Raw genomic sequence first — 20341 nt, 5'->3', positions numbered from 1 at the left:
TTCGGGAGCTCTTTCTCAAGTCTAAAACATTTCTACTCTGCTATATATATATATATATAACTTTATTGACACAAACCTGGTCCGGAAACTCTCTATTCCCACTCGCCCCAAGAAACATCCTCTTTCCATCCAATTGGTGGACGGAAGTCCGCTCAAGACCGGGCCTGTCATCACTGAAACCATCCCATTATGTCAGAACCCACGGCGGGGTCCTCACCGGCAGCACTCACCCGCTCCGGGTAAACGGTCCCGCGCCGCGGGTGCCCCGTCCTCCCGTCAGAACCCACGGCGGGGTCCTCACCGGCATCACTTACCCGCTCCGGGTAGACGGTCCCGCGCCGCGGCTGTCCCGTCCTCCTCAGCCGGCCGCATGGTGGTTACTAAGCGAGCACGCCTTTTTCTGTCGTCCGTGTCATTTCCTCATCTGCTCTAGAATTGAAATTACCTGCTTCTATGACCGTTCATCCGGTATTCCATGTCTCTTTGGTCAAACCGTGGACAGCTAACCCCTACCCTGGTCGTTGTTCTGCTCCTCCTCCTCCTATCCTTGTCAACAATGACACAGAGTACGAGGTCAAGGACATTTTGGATTCCCGTCTTTTTCGGAGACGTTTGCAATATCTCATCCGTTGGAAAGGTTATGGCCCTGAGGAGGACTCTTGGGAGTTTGCCTGCGAGGTCCATGCTCCTCGTCTTGTCCTCTTTTCATCGTCACCATCCTAGTCGCCCAGGTCCTCCGGGAGTCCAGAGGCCTCTCCTTGGGAGGGGGACCTGTCAGAACCCACGGCGGGGTCCTCACCGGCAGCACTCACCCGCTCCGGGTAAACGGTCCCGCGCCGCGGGTGCCCCGTCCTCCCGTCAGAACCCACGGCGGGGTCCTCACCGGCATCACTTACCCGCTCCGGGTAGACGGTCCCGCGCCGCGGCTGTCCCGTCCTCCTCAGCCGGCCGCATGGTGGTTACTTAGCGCGTGCGCCCTCACAAAACTTTATGTGTTCCCCGCCGTTGCCGGCAGGGAACACGCGCGAGTGACATCACGTCTATGGGCGTGGCAATCACTGGCGGGAAGTTTAAAAACTGAGCACTGAAACTCATTCAGTGCTCAGTTATTGTGCCTTATACCTCGTGTTCCTGTGATCCTAGTGCTATCTCGTGTACCAGACCCCGGCTATTCCTGACGTGCTATCTCGTGTACCAGACCCCGGCTATTCCTGACGTGCTATCTCGTGTACCAGACCCCGGCTATTTTTGACGTGCTATCCCGTGTACCTGACCCCGGCTATTCCTGACGTGCTATCTCGTGTACCAGTCCCCGGCTATTCCTGACGTGCTACCTCGTGTACCAGGCCCCGGCTATTCCTTTCGTTCTGGTTTTTTCGTGGTGTGCTCCAAGTTGTTACCTGCATACCGGGTTCTCACCTATATTTTCTCCGTTCCGGGCAGCTCTCGCCTCACACATTAAAAGATAAGATTGGAACCAGCCACATTGAGACTCTCCAATTCGACATGATTCCCTCACCAATTTCTTCCATCATCCTTGGCCTTCCCTGGCTAAGAACTCATAACCCTTCCATTAACTGGGAGACCTGCGTTTTTCAATTCAAATCTCCACATACAGACCTGCTTAAAGACTATCTCAGTATGTCTGACTCAAGATCTCACTTCACCTCAGGAACTTCCTATATCTTACCAACAGTTTCAAGATGTCTTCGAAAAGAAAAGCGTGGATAAATTACCCCCTCATCGTCCCTACGATTCTCCCATCGAACTTCTTCCTGGAGCTGCTATACCTTTCGGCAGAATTTATCCCCTATCGGAGCCCGAGCTGGCTGTACTAAAAGATTATATTGATGAGAATCTCGTAAAGGGATTTATTCGACCATCCACGTCCCTGGCAGGGGCAGGAATATTTTTTGTCCATAAAAAAGACGGAGGTCTTCGCCCCTGTATTGACTACCGGGAATTGAATAATATAACCGTCAAAAATCGATACCCACTTCCGCTTATTTCAGAATTACTGGAACATGTATGGTCAGCTACGATCTTCACAAAGATAGACCTACATGGAGCTTACAATTTGGTAAGAATAAGGAAGGGGGATGGAATGGAAAACAGCGTTTAGGTGCCGTTATGGACATTTTGAATATCGAGTGATGCCTTTCGGTCTCTCTAACGCCCCCGCTACATTTCAACACTTCATCAATGATGTTTTTCATGACCTCTTAGACCGTTTCGTTATAGTATACCTTGACGACATATTGATATTTTCACCTTCCTTGGATACACACCGTGACCACGTGTGTCAAGTTCTCAGCCGACTCAGAAAAAATGGACTGATTGCCAAACTTGAAAAATGTGTATTCGAGGTCCAAACTATCGAATTTCTGGGGTACATACTCTCTCCCAACAGTATCCAGATGGACCCCAGAAAAGTCACTTCCATACTCCATTGGCCTGCTCCAACGGACCGCAAAGGTGTTTATCTGTGACTTTTTCAAACATATACAACCTCTCACAGCCCTTACTTCAAAGAAGAGCCCATTTCTCTGGAACGAAGCGGCACAACGAGCATTTGACTTTTTAAAGAACAAATTCATCTCTGCATCTATCCTCAAGCTTCCAATTCCTCATCACCCATATACCTTGGAGGTAGATGCCTCCGACACAGCGGTTGGTGCTATCCTTTCCCAAAGGCAGGAGTTTGATGGTCAACTTCACCCAGTCGCCTATTTCTCTCGGACTCTCGTCCCAGCAGAAAAGAACTACTGCATCGGGGAGTGTGAACTATTAGCAATCAAACTGGCATTAGAAGAATGGCGACATTTACTCGAAGGTGCTTTATATCCCATCGTTGTATTTACTGACCATAAAAATCTGGAATATCTACGAACAGCTAAAAGACTACAACCTCGTCTGTCAAGATGGTCTCTGTTCTTTACACGATTCCAGTTACAGATAACGTACCGTCCAGGCTCCCGCAACGTCAAAGCGGATTCCTTATTGCATATGTATGACTTACCTTCTGATACATCTTCTAATCAGAACACGGTTCTGTCACCCAGTCATTTTTTGGCAGCTTCCCATTCCTTATGGGACTCTATTCGAAGACACTCTCACCAGTCTAACCCCCCAAACATACCAGGATTACAATTTCGTCAAGGACTTTTTTACCATACGGATCATATCTATGTGTCTCCGGAGATCCGTCTCCAAGTGTTACAGACCTTCCACGATACACCTCTAGCCAGACATGGTGGCGTGAAACAAACCCAAGATTTAATCCAACGCTTGGTGGCCCAAACTGAAAGAAGAAGTAAAAACATTTGTGTCTTCCTGCACCGTCTGTGCTCGTTCCAAGGACTCCCACCATAAACCCGCTGGTCTCCTCCAACCCCTTTCAACTCCGTCTAGACCGTGGGCCAGCATATCCATGGACTTCGTTACCGACCTACCTCCATCTTCACACCTGACCACCTTGCTGGTGGTAGTGGATCGATTTACTAAGATGGCCCACTTTATCCCTTTCGAGCATCTTCCATCCGCGGGTGAGACAGCATGTTTGTTCATCACACACATCTTCCGTCTCCATGGCCTACCTGAAAATATCATCTCCGACCGAGGATCTCAATTCACCTCTCCTGGAGTGCTTCTGGAGTGCTTTCTGTGACCAAATCCACATCCACCGCTCCTTATCAACAGCTTTTCACCCGCAAAATCAAACCTTGGAGCAGTATCTCCGTTGCTTTACTACATATCTTCAAGATGATTGGAGTTCCTATCTACCGCTGGCCGATTTTGCTTATAATAACCACGTTCACCGATCCATCCGTATGTCACCTTTTTTCGCCAATTACGGGTACCATCCATCCATGCTGCCTGGATCTCCAATTTTAAGTACAGTACCTTCAGTTTCAGAACATATCACCAACCTTACTCAAACATACAAATTACTACGTAATACCCTGAGTACGGCGAAACTTCATTATAAGTTCTTCGCAGACCGTCATCGCCGTTCTGCGCCTTCCTATAAGATGGGCGACAAAGTATGGCTCTCTACCAAACACCTGAGGTTATCTTGTCCCTCTAGGAAGTTAGGTCCTAGGTTCATAGGTCCTTTCCCTATTACTCGTGTGGTTTCCCCATTGGCTGTAGAATTGAAATTACCCAGCACCTTAACCGTCCACCCAGTTTTTCATGTGTCACTGGTGAAACCATGGAGGGATAACCCAGTCCCGGGCCGTCGCCCTGTTCCTCCTCCCCCCATCATTATTAATGATAACCCCGAATTTGAAGTTGAGGATATTTTAGACTCTTGATATTATCGTAAACGATTACAATATCTCATACGGTGGAAGGGATATGACTCTGACGAAGACTCCTCCTCCTCCATGCTTCCACTTTGATTTCTGCCTTTAATTTGCACCATCCTGATCGTCCAGGTCCTTCAAGAGTCTAGAGGCCTCCCGTTAAGGGGGGAACTGTAAGGGTCCCGGGGTTCGGCACCTACCGGGACGCCCGCCCGTCCGGTCCGGCAGGTCCCGCGCCGTTCGCGGCGCCTCCTCCTCCTCCATTCGCGGCACGCCAGCTACTAGACGCGTGGCGTTCACGAGCGGGCAATTCAAAAACTGAGCACTGAGACTCATTCAGTGCTCAGTTATTGTGCTGTGCAGTTCGTGAGTTCCTCTCCTTTCGTTCCTGATTTAACCTCTCGTGTACCAGACCCGGCTTATTCAAGATTAACCCTTTGTGTACCAGACCCGGCTTGTATGAGATTGACCCTTCGTATACCAGACCCGGCTCCTGTTCCTCAGCCTGCTTCCTGCGTTCCGGTCTCCACCTGTATTTTTGAGGAACTCCTCTAGGGTTCCCTACAATATCAGATCCAGGTGCAAATACTGGCCATAGAGGTCCTCGGGATGAAGAGTAACACCACACACACAAACTCCCTCCCAAAAGGCAGGTGCCCCAAATCTGTTTCCGTTCTTCACAGTCTTTAGATTCTTTTGTACTTTGGGAAACGTGGCACTCTGTACCAAGGCCCATGGTAGGTAGGAAGGAGGCTGGCACTCAGGCCCCTCCAGGAGCCCATGGCATGGAGGCTTCCATGACTTCTTGATGCAGCCAGTCAGTGGCAGGAAAGTGCTCTCATTGAAATTTATGAGAACATGCTGAACTGACCCTGTCCCCATCATTCGCTCGGCCAGAGTGGTGGTGTGTATGTGTCATGGAGAGAGATGTGTTCTTCTGAACACATCTTTTGCATGCAAAATAGCTGGGGGAGGGGCAAATACACATGGGGGTTTGGGAAATCTCCCCATGCACTTGCAAGGTGGACACCACAAAAATCTAAAGGGACCATCAGGGGCAGGGGGTACTTTGGGAGATCTTTTCTACAACTGATTGGCTGCTTTAAGCATATAATTTGTTGCTTCTTAAGGAGACAGGTCCAGAGTGGTGGCAGATTTATTAGGAGCAGATCACCCAATTGGGACTGTACCATACTGCCCCTCTTTCCCAGAGCTCCCCAATAGCACAGTCTGTTTAGTACAAATGAGTGTATCACTGTGTTCTACAACCCTAAAAGTCACAATTATGTTTTGATAGAACAGCAAAGTAAACCAGGAAATGTGTTTATAAATTAAATTATGTAAACATAATAATTGTGTAAAACATAAGGCTATATAAAGTAGAACAATGGTGGGTTTCAAAAGAGTATTCTTGCTTCAGGTGACATTTAGTCTAAGTCCAGTCCTGCTATTCAAGAATAGCGTCAATTAACTAATCAGCACAGTCAGGACCAGAGCCAACTGAAATGTTTCCCAGGTGCAAACAAACACAGCTCACGAGGACATTAAACAGCAGGGTCAAAGTTCAAAACACATCCGGTTCGTTTCCTGATATTGTGAACACCAAGATGGACACATAGGCAGATGGTGGTGCTTTACTATTAGTTTGTAAATACTTTGTACATCTATAATAGAGCAAATCATTTTGATCATTACAAACCTTTTGTAACACACACAGTTACCTCTCTATGCAAACCATGTTGTTTTGTTTTCTTGCTGTAGAGCACTGCAGTACACGTATGTATGTAAACACTGAGTGAGCCTTGGATCTCAAAGCCTAGTTTATCAAAAGGGGAGGTGTATGAGGTTTATAATATATCGGTCTATAATTACCACCCTTGTGTGATGTTACATCATCAGGGTTGACACAATTAGAAAGCAAAGTCACGAGAGATAGCTATCCTTAAAGGGAGCTTCTTAAATAATGTTTTTCTACATGCACACCCTGAATATTCTGTCCTGCCCTCTAGAGTAATTTCCAGTTACAGGCAACCACTTGGTCGATAGGGAAAGGGGATGAGACAGGTCAGCCATGGGCTCCTTTTGTCTTGCTTAAACTGGTTTGTCCACCATGCACTGTATTATGATTGACCACCCCCCTTAACCTGGGGGCAGAATAACTGAATTGGGCCTGTATTTCCATACAGCCCCGTAAGACTAGCCTAGTTTAATAGTAATAATTAATATTGATAAGCATCATAATAATGCTTTGATAAACCTTGCTATCAATAACTCTCTGATGCCTTAACTCTTACAGTTCCGTAATATCAAACAATGTGTTCATTACCATATATAGCTCTGGTTTTTACACGCCTATGAAACTCAGAAATATGTGTATGATGCAATAATTGGTAAGATTAGAAATTACAGTGTTAATGTATGACTAAATTAATTTGTGAGTTCCACTGCAATCTACTATATATGCATAATTCTCTAATACATTTAGAATCGCTTTGGCAGATTACCTCTCTGTAGACTTGTTTGATATCTCCACCCAAACAGAGCACAGTTGAATTTGTTTAACCCATTGACCTATATTTGTTTTTTTTTAACCTACTTCTTTGGGTGGGATTTTTTTTGTTAAAGCCAATCTGAAGTCTCATGTGACAGTGTGTGTTTAAATTGGCAATGATCATTTGCAAAAGAATGCCATAGAGCTATTGAGGGGTGTTTCTATGGAGTAACATTCATACACATATACCATATATTATAAAATAAATATTGTTAACATAGAAACATATAATGTAAAGGTAGAACCATTGAGTCTGTCTAGTCCGTCAATTTTTCCTGATGTAAAGACCCAGACCTTAATCAGTCCTTAATCAGTATTGTCTTAGATTCTGGATAGCTTTATGAGTGTTTATAAGAAGGAAAACTTCTAGTAGCATTTATTTGCACAAGCTACAAAATCATATACAAAAGTTTTCAAAAGATGCAAGTTCGTTCATACTGCAGAAACAAGCAGAATTATTTTGAACTGGTCCGAGTTTCATCTCATAGTCTTGTGTGTTGCTACTTGGTGATTATCTGTTATTATATATATGTTATATATTTTATTATATGTATATATATATATATATGTGTATATATATATATATATATATATATCATTGTAGCATATTGGCCTCTTTTATCCAACTAAATCTGTTTGCATAGGGCATCAAGCCAAACCAAAATTAAGTATGTCAAGAGAATCCATCAACAGAAAATAGGACAGGGAGGAGAACGATTCATAGAAGATAAAACAGGGTTGGCATTACTAATAGTGCTTTAGTTAATTAGCATAAGGAAATACCGTATTGGCTCGGATATAGGCCGCACCCGAATATAGGCCGCACCCTAAAAGTTTGGTGCTTTTTTAAAGAAAAAGTTTTCTAATAGATATGCCACTCTACCCCCCCGAGATATGCTGCCACTCTGCCCCCCCCCGATATGCTGCCACTCTGTCCTCCCCCCTCGAGATATGCTGCCACTCTGCCCCCCGATATGCTGCCACTCTGCCCCCCTGAGATTTGCTGCCACTCTGTCCACCCCCCTCGAGATATGCTGCCACTCTGCCCCCTCCCCCCGAATAACCAGCGCAGACTCCCGGGTGTCATGCGGGGCCGGAGGGGGACATCTACGCAATACGCGTATACAACTTCCGGTGCCGGCACTCAGCGGAAGTGCCGAAGTTGTATATGCGTATTGCGTAGATGTCCCCCGCCGGCCCCGCAAGACACCCGGGAGTCTGCTCTGGTAAGTCTGGGGGCAGAGGTAAAATGCATCGTGCGGATGTTCACCGGCTCATGGGAATTCCCGGCAAGGGAGATTCTTAAAGCACATCGTGCCGGCAGCGGAGGTTGTTTACGCGCATCGCCGCAGCTGGTGAACGTCTGCGCGATGCGCTTAGACAATCTCCCGTGCCGGTACTCCACCCGTGGAAAGTGCCGGCAGGGGAGGCTGTCTGAACGTATCAGAGAGTAGGATGCAGGTCCCCTGCACCGCTGCGGGGGATCTGTATCCTAACCCTGCTGCCTGCGCGGCGCCTGGAACTGCATGTCCCGGGCGTCGGGCGCTAGACCCCGAATATAGGCCGCACCCCCACTTTAAAGACTTAAAGTGGGGGGGGGGAGTGCGGCCTATATTCGGGCCAATACGATAATTCTCTGATTGGCCTCTTCTGTGTAGATACTGGCCACATTTGTGAAGGCAAACCATGAGCAATTAAGTCGCAAGCTGCTAAATTCGGAGAAGTGTACTATGCATACTAGGCAATAACCACTGGGTGCCTGCTTATGGTAAACTAGACATCAGTCTGCTGATATTTTTAACTTTTTTTATTGTGTTATAAGAGGAGGAATCACCACATTCCCAGATTAATCATATGATGTCATGGGAACAAACAGACACAGACAACCACCCTGAAAGACGCTGAAGCATGTTAGGAAACTCTTGAGGTCAACAGCAGCTAGCAGGTAGGTCCCTGACACTGACCACTCAAAGAAGGACCACTAGACAATGTTGGCGAAGAAGGGAGATTTGTAAGAAGGGGGAGTATTGCATCCACAACACTCATCTCTTTGTAAAACTCTTCAGGCCTGTAGAGGTTAAAAATTGCTTTCTCATTAATGGACCCTTGGTCTAAAGCGGTAAGGAGAGACAGAAGTTCTTCAGCCTATAGCTGTCACACTCACCATAGGTTGAGCCTCCAGGTACTGGGACTGCCAGGTTATCTGCTGCTTCATTCTATTACCAAGATTACTTTGCCAAACTAATTTTTGAGTCAAAATACAGGACCAAAGTATTTGGGCATGTAGAGCACAATCAGAGTAAAAATCAGGCTGAGGTCACACAAAGAAATCAGTATAGAAAAAGTATAGCCACAAAGATCACAAAGAAGTGGTACAACAAGGTCTGTATATGTTAAGAACATTTCAGCTATACATAAGAACAGGTAACCCCCATTTCCCTCAAATGCAACAAAATAAATGAAGAAACTATCAACACAAAAAAAAAATTCTCCTCTAATCCTCCTACATGGATTGGACAGGGATTGCTATCACAATCGCCCAGATTTGGTGCAAATGGTAAAATTAAGTAACTGGCGTTATTTTTGCCAGTCAGATGTGGACACATTGCATCTTTCTTAAACGTCGTAATGTAATATAGTTTGGATGCCATCTCATAAACATATCACTGTAAAAGAAGAGATTCCACACTCCATTTTTGTTTCAATCTTTCCCCCCAATGTTTCAGTTTTTTCCAGACCTTTCCATCTTTAATAATCACTGATTGAACAATGTGTTATGCAAGTCTAGCTCAGCCGTTTGTGCCTTCAAAATTCTTGGTCAACTTCCCCTTTAACGAATAAAGCCCACTGACATTGAAGTCGTAATGTGAATTTCTGCAAGAATTTTTTTTTTTATATAAACTGTTCACAGAAAGAAATGACATTTCACAAAGGAAACATCCTACTAGTTAAACAAAAAAATCTACACAACAGAAGGGCAAGGTTGTTTACACAAAGCACGCTCTCACACAAATATTTGATTTTCCTCCAGCAATGTCAGCATCATTGTCCCAACAATGTACAGTTTTTTTGTTCTTTTTAAAAGGAAAGCCAACCATGTTTCATATTTTTACTTCGCCATCTACTAAAGAAACACAATACTTTTCATTGTTTAAAGGGATAGCCTCAATAATGATGAATTTTTGTTAGAGGCTTGAGCTTCATTTCCTTTAAAAGTGGAGTGCCGGCATACAGTATCCATATCTCCATGCTTATTACAGAGGACAGTGGCATGGAAAGGAACGCATGAAGATGCCCTGGGTTAGGCCAAGGACATGGCACAAGGTAAATAAGCCCCTGCAAACAAGGCAAAATATACTGTAAAACTTAGCTATCATATGTCAGAAGTTAGTGGCACCTGGGTACAGTGTTTCTTCGCTGTCCCTCCTCCTCATAACTAAAATACAGGCAGGTACTAACACACAAACTCACTATGCCAAGGTTAGGAGCAGGGAGGACTCGTCTTTGGGAACAGGCAAGGATCAGGAGTCAGGAAACAGGAATGCCATCCAGACAGGGTCATACACAGGAGTCAATAGTCAAAAATCAGGAGAGCACTAATAAGGTCTAAAACCATGAAAGGTTGATCAGCTACTGAAGCAGCTCAGCATTTATAGACACAAACTAAAGGAAGAGGAAGGGGTAACAGGGTCAGGCATAGAGTAGAGAAGAGTAAGGGGGTGCAAACTAGCAAACAAAACCATGAGGAAAAACATGCAGGTAGGCCAAAGCCCTGACACAGGTAAGCAGCTAATAGGAGTGGAAACCCTGACATGCGTACACCATACACATACACACATGCTAACAGCATACACTCACACATTCTAACACCATATACTCTACATATACTTTGTTCCCTTACAACAAAAGACACTCACTTTAACATAATACACATACACTTACTCTAACACCATACACTTGCACATAAATAAACACACTCACCATACACTATACACATATATACATACACACACTAAGACTTAAAATATAAATGCATGCATATACTCACTCCAAGACCATACACTTACAGGTACATTCACACTGACTCTCTCTCACTTCCCATCATCCATGCAGCACAATCATCCCTGTCCTTTCCTCCACCTACCTGTCCTTCCCGGCACCTACCTGTCCTTCCCACCACCTACCTGTCCTTCCCTCCACCCTACCTACATGCCCCTACCTCCAAGTCCACCTGGTATGGTAGGATTCACATCTGTTCAGATTTTACTTGGACAGTCCAGTAATAAAGGGTCCAGGATTTTTTTATGTCCAGGAAATTGTGAGCTGTTGGCCATAAGAGTGCAAATTCCACAAGAGGATCACTGGGCATCCTATGGATTGACCCATATCCTTCTCTGTGCAGATTCTGTGATAAGACCATGGTGACTCATACTGTCTTGAGTCCCAAAGCTGTGAACAGGTTTTAGTCCCTTATTCATTAATTCATTCTTTCGCTCTCTTTCTGTCTCTACTTAAAAAAAAAATTGAGCTTTCATCATTAACCCATGGCTGTGACCCTACCCATGGGGAGACACAGCCTCTCAATGAGTATCCAGGAAACAGCTTGGCATATGGTGGCAGCTTTATTGTAGGGGGCTGAGGTCCAGTGATTCATACTTTGGGTCCCACGTGTAAGGAAAATAAAAAGTCTCTTACGTTTTCAAGCCTATATTTAATCTCCATTGACTTCAATGGGTCCTTTTTAGGAAAGAAGAATTTTGATGCAACCCAAGCCAACACAGGCCATGAAGCATTAATTTAGATGTAACCAGGGGATCAGCCTAGAGTTAGAGGCACCCTGGTGAAGTATTTCTTCAGCACATCCTCCCTGGTAAACATGCAAATTGTCCTTACTTACACATGGTTGTGTTACAAAGGCATGTAAAAAAAAAAACATTAACTAGCTTATAGTGACACCTAGGGGAGCTTTAACATATATACTTTTTATACCATTTATTATTTGTGTGTGCTTTTATTGTTATTTTGGGGTCTTGTGAATAACAGACTTTCCAGCAGCAAGGGTGGCTTACCAATAGGGCAAAGGGGGCTTTTTGTTATATTCATTGCTGGATTATGATCAGTGATGGCAGAGGGAGCTTTAAACTTCCTGCTATTTGACAAGATCAGCCAGTAAGAAGCTTGTGTTGTAGTCACAAGTTATGGTCAGTAAAAGTGAATGAGGCATAGCTCCTGGCTTTTGAGGATAAGCCAAGGCCCAAAGTTACAGTATGTGTGTTTTTCTGAAAACAGCAATCAGAATGCTCCCTATTGTATTCCTCTGGTTGATGTACATAAAAGGGGCCATAAAAGGCAGCAAGGCTATCTTTAGGACTGTATCCCGAGCAACATTTTCTCCCTTACTCTCAGGAGGCCACCTTCCCCTTTAGACACCAACCCAAACAATGGCCGGTATCCCAGTAAAGTAAATTTAAGTTTCACTGTGCCTCTACAATATTGACCAATCATCTGCCAAAAATTGTTACTAGGGGGACATCCTCAAAAACAATGTAACATGGGACATTTGGAGTTATCTGTTAACCCCATATGATATATATATGTGGCACTTTCAGAAACATTTTGCTATATCATTTAGAAAAAAAGGAAAGTCTACCCTCCAAGTGGACAGCCCTCCGTGATGCATTTGAAGGTGTAAGACTGGTCTGATAAGGCTATAGATGGAATCTTTTTTGGTTGTCTGTACATCATGAAGAATGGTAGCATTGTCTAGGATGTTGTTCAGATCAGCAGCCCTGAGCTGAGCATGGACCTTGGTGATGAACCTGGAGAGCTGCTTTTCCATTTAGGAACATCGGGGTGGCCAACACCAGAATAATTCTTGAGAAGCTGACCTGCAAAGCTACTTGTTTCTGATCAACCTTCAAGCTCTCCAAATGTGGTACAGTAGGGGGTACAAATACAGGCCCATGTCCAGGAAGATGTCAGCAGATGCACAAGGGAGGCCAATAGCAACATAACTGCTGTTCCAACTCAGGCCACATGAATCCTGAGGAGCCAAGGATCCAGTCCAAACCCATTTGATAGTTGGCCACTAAGTTGTAATTGTATAGTATTTGTAATGGTAACCAGCATTAAAGTTAAGCTGTTGTAATTTGAATAGTGGAATTCTGTTTTTTTTATTTTGCCCAATAAACTATTATGTTTCTTAATGTCTTTTCTCTTGAGAAGTATAGGGAGAATGCTCAAATGTTTAGGGAAGAAGATCATTTTATACATGTGGCATCCTCCAGTTAAGAATAAATTACGTTTCCCCACTTCTTAAAGTCCTCCTCCATTCCCACCAGAAACTGTAACATATTTAGTTTTTACAGTATGTTAAGTCTGTCAGGATGAATAATCCCAGATATATTATGTGTGGGGTGAGGTCCACCTAAATGGGAAAGTGTAAGGCCAGCCAGTTTTGTCTGTGGGTACAATGGTAAAGCCTCTCTTTTTTGTGTGTTTATTAAGAAACCTGAGGCCTTTCTGAAGTCTAGGACAGGGAGGATGTATTATATGAGGAAATCTATTTTGTATTCGTTTGGTTTGGGCAAGACAATAATTCTGGACATGTTGAAGTCCCGTGAAAAAGGTTATTAAAGATATCTGTGAGATGAGTTGTTACATGGCGGCTTTGCAGGGGCCCAGAGATTTGTTATTCGGCAGGGAGTTAATGACTCCCTGGATAATGTCACTTCTTATTTCTTCATAGACTTATCTGGAGCCTTTGACACTGTTGACCACCCTCTTCCCCCTGCAAATCCTTTATTCTTATGGCATCCATGATATGGTTGTCCCCATACATCTTTAAACATACCTTTGGTGTCACCTGCACTGACACTTGATCCTTTCTGCTACTGATCTCCATTGATGTTCTTCAGTTCTGAGGTCTCTAGTCTTCTCAATATATTGTATACCTCTGTATAACTAGGAAACTCTTCTTTTGGATACCAGCCTGTGCTGACAACATGTTAATTTACCTTTCATCTCTTTATACTCTCCTAATTGTTTCTCTAAAATTGCATCCTGGATGTCACCACAGTTCCTGAAGCTCAGTATATTCAAGCCTCTGGCTATCCTCTCGTCTCCTCTATCCCTAGCAGGCCTGGACTGGCCACTTGGCAAATGCGTGGTGGGCTGCTGGCCTATTGCATCCCATATTTACCCAATCTGTCATCTAGGGGTCACCTGGACCACATTAATCATCAGTCCCTGATAGCTCCATCACTGTTGGGAATTCCCAACAGCCCAAACTCACTGCCATGGTATTACATCCACCTTGACCTCTTGCATGTAGTTGCTCACCAAATCCTACCTAATATCTCTTTATCCTTTCCCTACATAAGAGACTACTACAATCATCTAAAGAAATCATCTGTTCTCCCCGACTTACAGATCTCTACTCCACTGATCAAATCATCCTTACACAAGCGATCCTTCTATTGGCATTCCCTCTGAACCTCCTAACAGATTATAAACTCACAAGAGCTGGGCCCTCTTCTCTTTCTGTACCAGCATGTGTTAATGTGTTTTGATTTTATTGTCAAATTAGTATATTGTCAATTTTAATATTATTTTTAATCTTCACTCTTCCTAATTGTAATAGTGCTATGGAATCTGCTGGCACTCCTATAAATAAAATGAAATGTAAAAATGCTTCTGGCATTTTATGGTACATTTGCCTTCTATTCACATGAAAACATATATTATCGGTGCTGTGCCTCTCTATTTAAATTAAAGCTAACTGGAATATTTTATCTCAATATTAATACAGTTATGCATGTAATGCTATTAAAGCATTTATTCTATTGTAAAAAAGAAGCGTTAGCATACATTTGCATTTAGCGATTTCCAAGAATCTATGCATTTGCTCTTTATCCCCACTTATTTCCAGGAAAACAATGTATAAGGTACTTGCAAGATACTTGTTCTATACAGGACATTAGACGGTCCCTTCAAAAACATATTAATTTGTGCTTTACTATTATGTATGTAATTATTAATTATTTAAAGGGGAAAACTAGTTTTCAATTTTCAGGTGTATTCTTTTTACTCCATACGGCAATTGATTTTGCTACCACTTTTTTACCACTATTTCATGCCATAGCAAACACACTATAGCCGATGCCAGATTAAGGAGATTTGGGCCACTTCTTTAGATTCTTCTCTGCTTTATGCCTACCTTTTGCAGTGTTTTTTTTTTTACTCTTCCCTTTGGCAATTTCTTTTGCCCCATCTCTTTTTTCATCTCACTTGCTGATATCTTTTTTTCTCATTTTTTTCTATGTTCTTTCCTTTTTTTCTTTTATGCTGCTTGTCTGCCTTTTACATTTTTGATCCTCTATTTTCTATTCTGTCCATCTCACATATACATACATATCCACACAAATACATACACATGCAGCTCTCTCACAGTCATACCTACTGCCACCCACAAAGGCCCTTCCAGTAACTCTACTAGGCAGCACCTGCAATGATGTTAAGTGAGTTTGAAATGATGCCTAGGGTGCCCGAGTCCTCAAAATAGACATGGGTCAATCTACTGAGTCAAAAGTAAGAGGTCTCTACATGTATTGGAGTGTTATCACTGGAAGACACCTTAATGTTTTAGTTGCCATGAAATAGAGAATAAGATGATGTGTCCCCTCCTTGTAAATGCAATATTCTCCTTGTAAATAATTTACTCAATTTACTCAAATAAATTTAGTGATTCAAGGCCACGGGCAATTAGCCTGATAAAAAGATACCCACTGGGAAAGAGTAAGTTAAATATTGTTTTGGGAGATGCATGTTTATTTAAATGTTTCTTAAATGTTTTTCACATTCTCTGTTCACTCACTCCTCCTTTGCCCTAAGCCAGATCTTTCAGTTACTGTAGAAGATGTTTGTGCTCTTCTTCTTTCCTTTCACCCAACCTCCTGTTCCTTTGGTCTTTTAACTCTCATTTAATCTCGTCTCATTCATCTACTCCTGTCCCTACCAATCTTTAATCTCTAACTGTCCACTACAAGAAGGCCCTACCAGTCAGTCAAACTACGTTCCAAACTTCTTTGAGTTCATCTTGCTTCTTGACCTGCTTACATCTGGATTCAGTTCTGAACATTCTACTGAGACCGCTTTTACTTAACTCACTAGCAGTTAGTTCATATCAAAGGGTCACTATCCTTTGCTAATCATTCTGGACCTGTCACTTTTGACACTGTTGAGCACTTTCTTCTTCTTCAAACCCTTCACGTTCTTGGTCTCTTTTGGTCTTCTTTACTGGTTCTAATCCTACCTCCCTAATCACATTGTCAGTGTCTCATGCCTTCCACACAGGGACAAGCTGGTCCAAAATTCCCCAAACACGGCTGATCTGGCGGGAATGAATCAGGGTCACATAATATGATGTTACCTGTCTCTGTGGTAATAGGGAAGCTGCTTGCACAGTGTGGAGCAGCTACAAGGAAAGGCCGCAGGCAAGGTAAGCATGTGAGAGAGTGAGGTGTGATTGATAGTGTGAGATATGATGGAATATGTTTAGTGTTGGTGTGTGTTACAGTAAGTCTATATGTGTGTGCTAGTGTATGTGTTAAAGTGAGTGCATGTGCTGGTGTGTAAGTTAGTTACTAGGGAGGCACAATACATTCCCTTTTTGCATCACTGACTGTTTCCGTGCTCATACCTTTCTTGCTCTCTCACAATCCATCAAGGACCATTATGCAAACCGTCTGCTTCATCATTTCATACCGCCCAATATTTTAAATGTTCAAGGAGGGACGCTTGTTTTAGGGAATATGGTTAGAATCGTGGCTAGAGGGCAGGGTTTTATCTAAACTTCTCACGTGCCATTGTGGATTATTGATTGGCTCGAATATAGGCCGCACTTTAAGTCTTTAAAGTGGGGGTGCGGCCTATATTCGGGGTCTAGCACCCGACGCCCAGGACATACAGTCCCGGGCGCCGGGTAGGCAGCGGGGTTAGGGTACAGATCCCCCGCAGTGGTGCAGGGGACCTGTATCCTACTCTCGGATGTGCTCAGACAGCCTCCCCTGCCAGCACTTCCCAAGGGGGGAGTGCCGGCACGGGAGATTGTCTAAGCGCATCGTGCAGACATTCACCGGCAGCGGCGATGCGAGCATAAACAACCTCCGCTGCCGGCACGTCTGCACGATGTGCTTTAACAATCTCCCTTGCCGGGAATTCTCCCTGGGGGAGTCCCGGCAAGGGAGATTGTTAAAGCACATCGTGCAGACGTGCCGGCAGCGGAGGTTGTTAACGCTTGCATCGCCGCAGCCGGTGAACGTCTGCGTGATGTACGCTAACAATCTTCCTTGCCAGCACTTCCCACGGCGGAAGTGCCAGCACCGGAAGTTGAGTACGCGTACTGCGTAGCTGTCCCCCGCCGGCCCTGCAAGACCCCGGGGAGTCTGCACCGGTAAGTCTAGGGAGGGACCTCTTGGGGCAGAGTGGCAGCATATCTCAGGGGGGTAGAGTGGCAGCATATCTCGCGGGGGCAGAGTGGCAGCATATGTGGTTTTTTTTACTAAGAATTTTTTTTCTTTAAAAAAGCACCTAACTTTTAGGGTGTGGCCTATATTCGGGTGCGGCCTATATCCGAGCCAATACGGTATATATATATACATAATTTTCAGTTTTATGGTAGAACACTATTGCCACCATTCTGCACTTCTAGAAATGAGGAACATTAGGAGAGGGAAATGTGACAGAGGGATTTGTCTTAGGGATGAGCTGTGCCTTCTAAAGAGGGGCATTAGGGAGATATGAAGTTTACCTCTCTCTGTAGCTAGAGAAGGAGTTACAGTATGAGAAGCTGCTTAGTTACTTACACAGCGCCATCCTCTATACAAATACATCAATTGAATCAAAAGTGCCAGGTATCTACTTGAACTGGAGAGGAAGCATTAGCACTCAAGTCAATGGAGCTCTGTTGATGCCATTGGCACTGCCACGGGAGTGCTGCCAATCGGCCCCTGGGCCTCTCTGATTTTAAAATATTAATGCTTTTTTGTGGCCTATATATTCATTTCATGAATAGAGTTAGAGAGTATATTTAGGCCCCATTTTACACCCTTGATCCTTTAGTTGTTATTTTCATGAGCATTTTTCTGCAAAATAGCTTTGGTGCCACTATTTTATTATACGGCTAGGCCCCCTTAGAGGCAAATAGCCAGGCTTGTGGTTGGCACTATCAACAAGAGGTAAGGCTTAGCTACTAGACGTAGCTGAACGCCACAGAGGGCGGTAGGTAAAAGTATTTACGAAGTAATTGCACACAAGGCAAGAATATTTTAATGACATATTCCCAGTGGCAATCACCATAACTACAAGTGTCCATCCTGCATCTCTTCCAGCGCAGTATAGTCTCACGTACAGCATGTCTCTGACAGAATAAAGCAAAACCTTAGCGCGTTCTTCCGCCCTCTCCGATCACATTACAGAGCCCAGAGATTGAGGCCACGCCCCTCTAGTTGTCCGGCCGGCCCTCCTCCTGTCTGAGCATTGCGCTTGCGCGACTTGCCCTCAGCAGAGTGATCGCACTTCCGGTCTGGTGTCATGGCGTCTTTACAGTGATGGCCGAAGGGAGAGCGCGATAGCGGGGAGGAGGCGAGGAGGGGGCGGCGGGAGGTGGCGGAGGAGGAGGCGGTGGTGGAGGGGGGAAGCGGAGGCAGTGAACGAAGAAGCATCAGCTGTAACGATAACTGTCATCTCCTCCCCCCCGGCGGCCTGTGATCCCCGGGAGGAAGGGGGTGGGGGAGACCCCGGGCCGGGGCGATGGCGGCTCACAAGCCGGTGGAGTGGGTGCAAGCCGTAGTGAACCGCTTCGATGAGCAGGTAAATATGAAGATTGGTGCTGCATCCCGGGAGGATGGGGCTTGGGCTCTGATAGAGGAGGAGGAGGAAGGGTGTTGCTATGGTGGAAGATGATGATGGAGAGATGAGGGTCTGTGGTTGAGTTTTGGTTGAAGGGATCGACAGAATTTGCCACCGCCTCATCCCACACTCATCTTCTTTCCACCTCTGCCTAGCAGGATCACGAGCCTCCCCAGAGGGTCCCTTGCTTTGAGCCTCTCAGGCAGAGGCCGGGCGCTGGTGATGATCAATGGAATCATGCTGCACACGAAATTGTATAGGTACTAATATGTTTATATAGAGAGATCACTTGTAACCGCAGTGTATGGCATGAGGCGTACAACAGGTACGAGCTGATCCATACTCATCCATAGGACCACACACTCTCCATGGTAGAGCAGCACCAGCAACACATATCTTGCTCTTTTCCCGTTATGTGTATAGTAGATGCTTTTTGTTGGTACATATTACTGTAATGCTGTGTATATTCTCTTAAAGACTAGTGAGCCTGACCCTGATTACTATGTATGGCTAAATTCTACACCATTACTCAACACTCTTTAAGCTGTATGAATTTGCCTGTGTGTACATACTGCATACCATGTTTAAGATTAGCCTAAAACCTAATATGTATTCTTATTGGGGAGCATAGTATTCTGTTTCGGGCATTTAGCGTGCAGATATGTATTATGATCAGTCACTTTAGCGTGTATGCCGGCTTATGTGATTGGGCCTGGTTGTGTTTTATTAATGAATATGCTGTTATTTAGCTGTCATGTTTTAGCAAATTAGTATTCTGCACCTTGACAGGATGTTTCGGAAATCACGTTCATTATGTCATATTACTTCCCTTGTAATAGACAGGGATCATGCCTACAATGTTCTCTGTGTATCCCACGATTATAATTTCCTCTTCCTGGGCATTTTATAGAGATCGGTGCATAGGGTATGACATTTACATAGCTACCAGAATGAGAACTGTGCATCCTTCACATTGTAGGTATTAAGTGAAACTACTTGCTTAGCTCATTGTTTAAAATCAGTACGACCGGCTTTTATTGTTATGCCCCGCTATAGATAATTGTCCACAAATTAATAACTTTTCAGCATTGTTTTATGTATAAGATGCTGTGCCACTTGTAGCTTAATCAGTACATATGCTGTTACCAGAGTTACGTTTTTTGGAATATTTTTCTTATAATCATTATTTAACCATATTGTGTACTTTGGTTTCCCCTGGATTATTGGGTCTAGGCAATCATGCTGTCTTGTTCAATTTTTAATTGGTCATTATTGGGATATAGGAAATCTCGGAATAGAAAAACAAGCATGTTTGGTTTGCACAACAATTCCTGATCGTCAATATCATTGATCATCCATTCTTTTATTTGGGCAGGTTATTTAAACCTGGGGCTGAAAATAGTATTCCATGTCATTTTCTGGAGTGTTTCTTATTTATGTTTTTTTTTTTTTTATATGTCTGATTGCCCTTTTAACATTTATTTCTAAATGAACAAAAATGCACAGAATCATTGTGTACTAAATGTGCATCCCACATATGAATATTTGCTGGGACTTTGAGTCAAAAAGGCCA

General features: G+C 44.1%; 1 protein-coding gene across 1 annotated transcript in view; it reads left to right on the top strand.

Annotated features, from left to right (window-relative positions):
* Positions 1-18669: 18669 nt before the first annotated feature.
* LOC149300884 (neurofibromin-like) overlaps positions 18670-20341 on the top strand; it is a 96394-nt gene continuing 94722 nt past the window's right edge. Inside the window, exon 1 of the mRNA XM_089484464.1 lies at positions 18670-18729. Coding sequence (XP_089340590.1) covers positions 18670-18729 — 60 coding nt within the window. The remainder of the gene's footprint in view (positions 18730-20341) is intronic.

This window comes from Sceloporus occidentalis, unplaced genomic scaffold, assembly GCF_023333645.1.
Source record: "Sceloporus occidentalis isolate IW3139 unplaced genomic scaffold, rSceOcc1.0.p SCAF_22, whole genome shotgun sequence".
Classification (NCBI taxonomy): Eukaryota; Metazoa; Chordata; class Lepidosauria; order Squamata; family Phrynosomatidae; genus Sceloporus; species Sceloporus occidentalis.
Note: the sequence above shows the minus strand (reverse complement) of the source record. Positions and strands in the feature narration are given on the sequence as shown.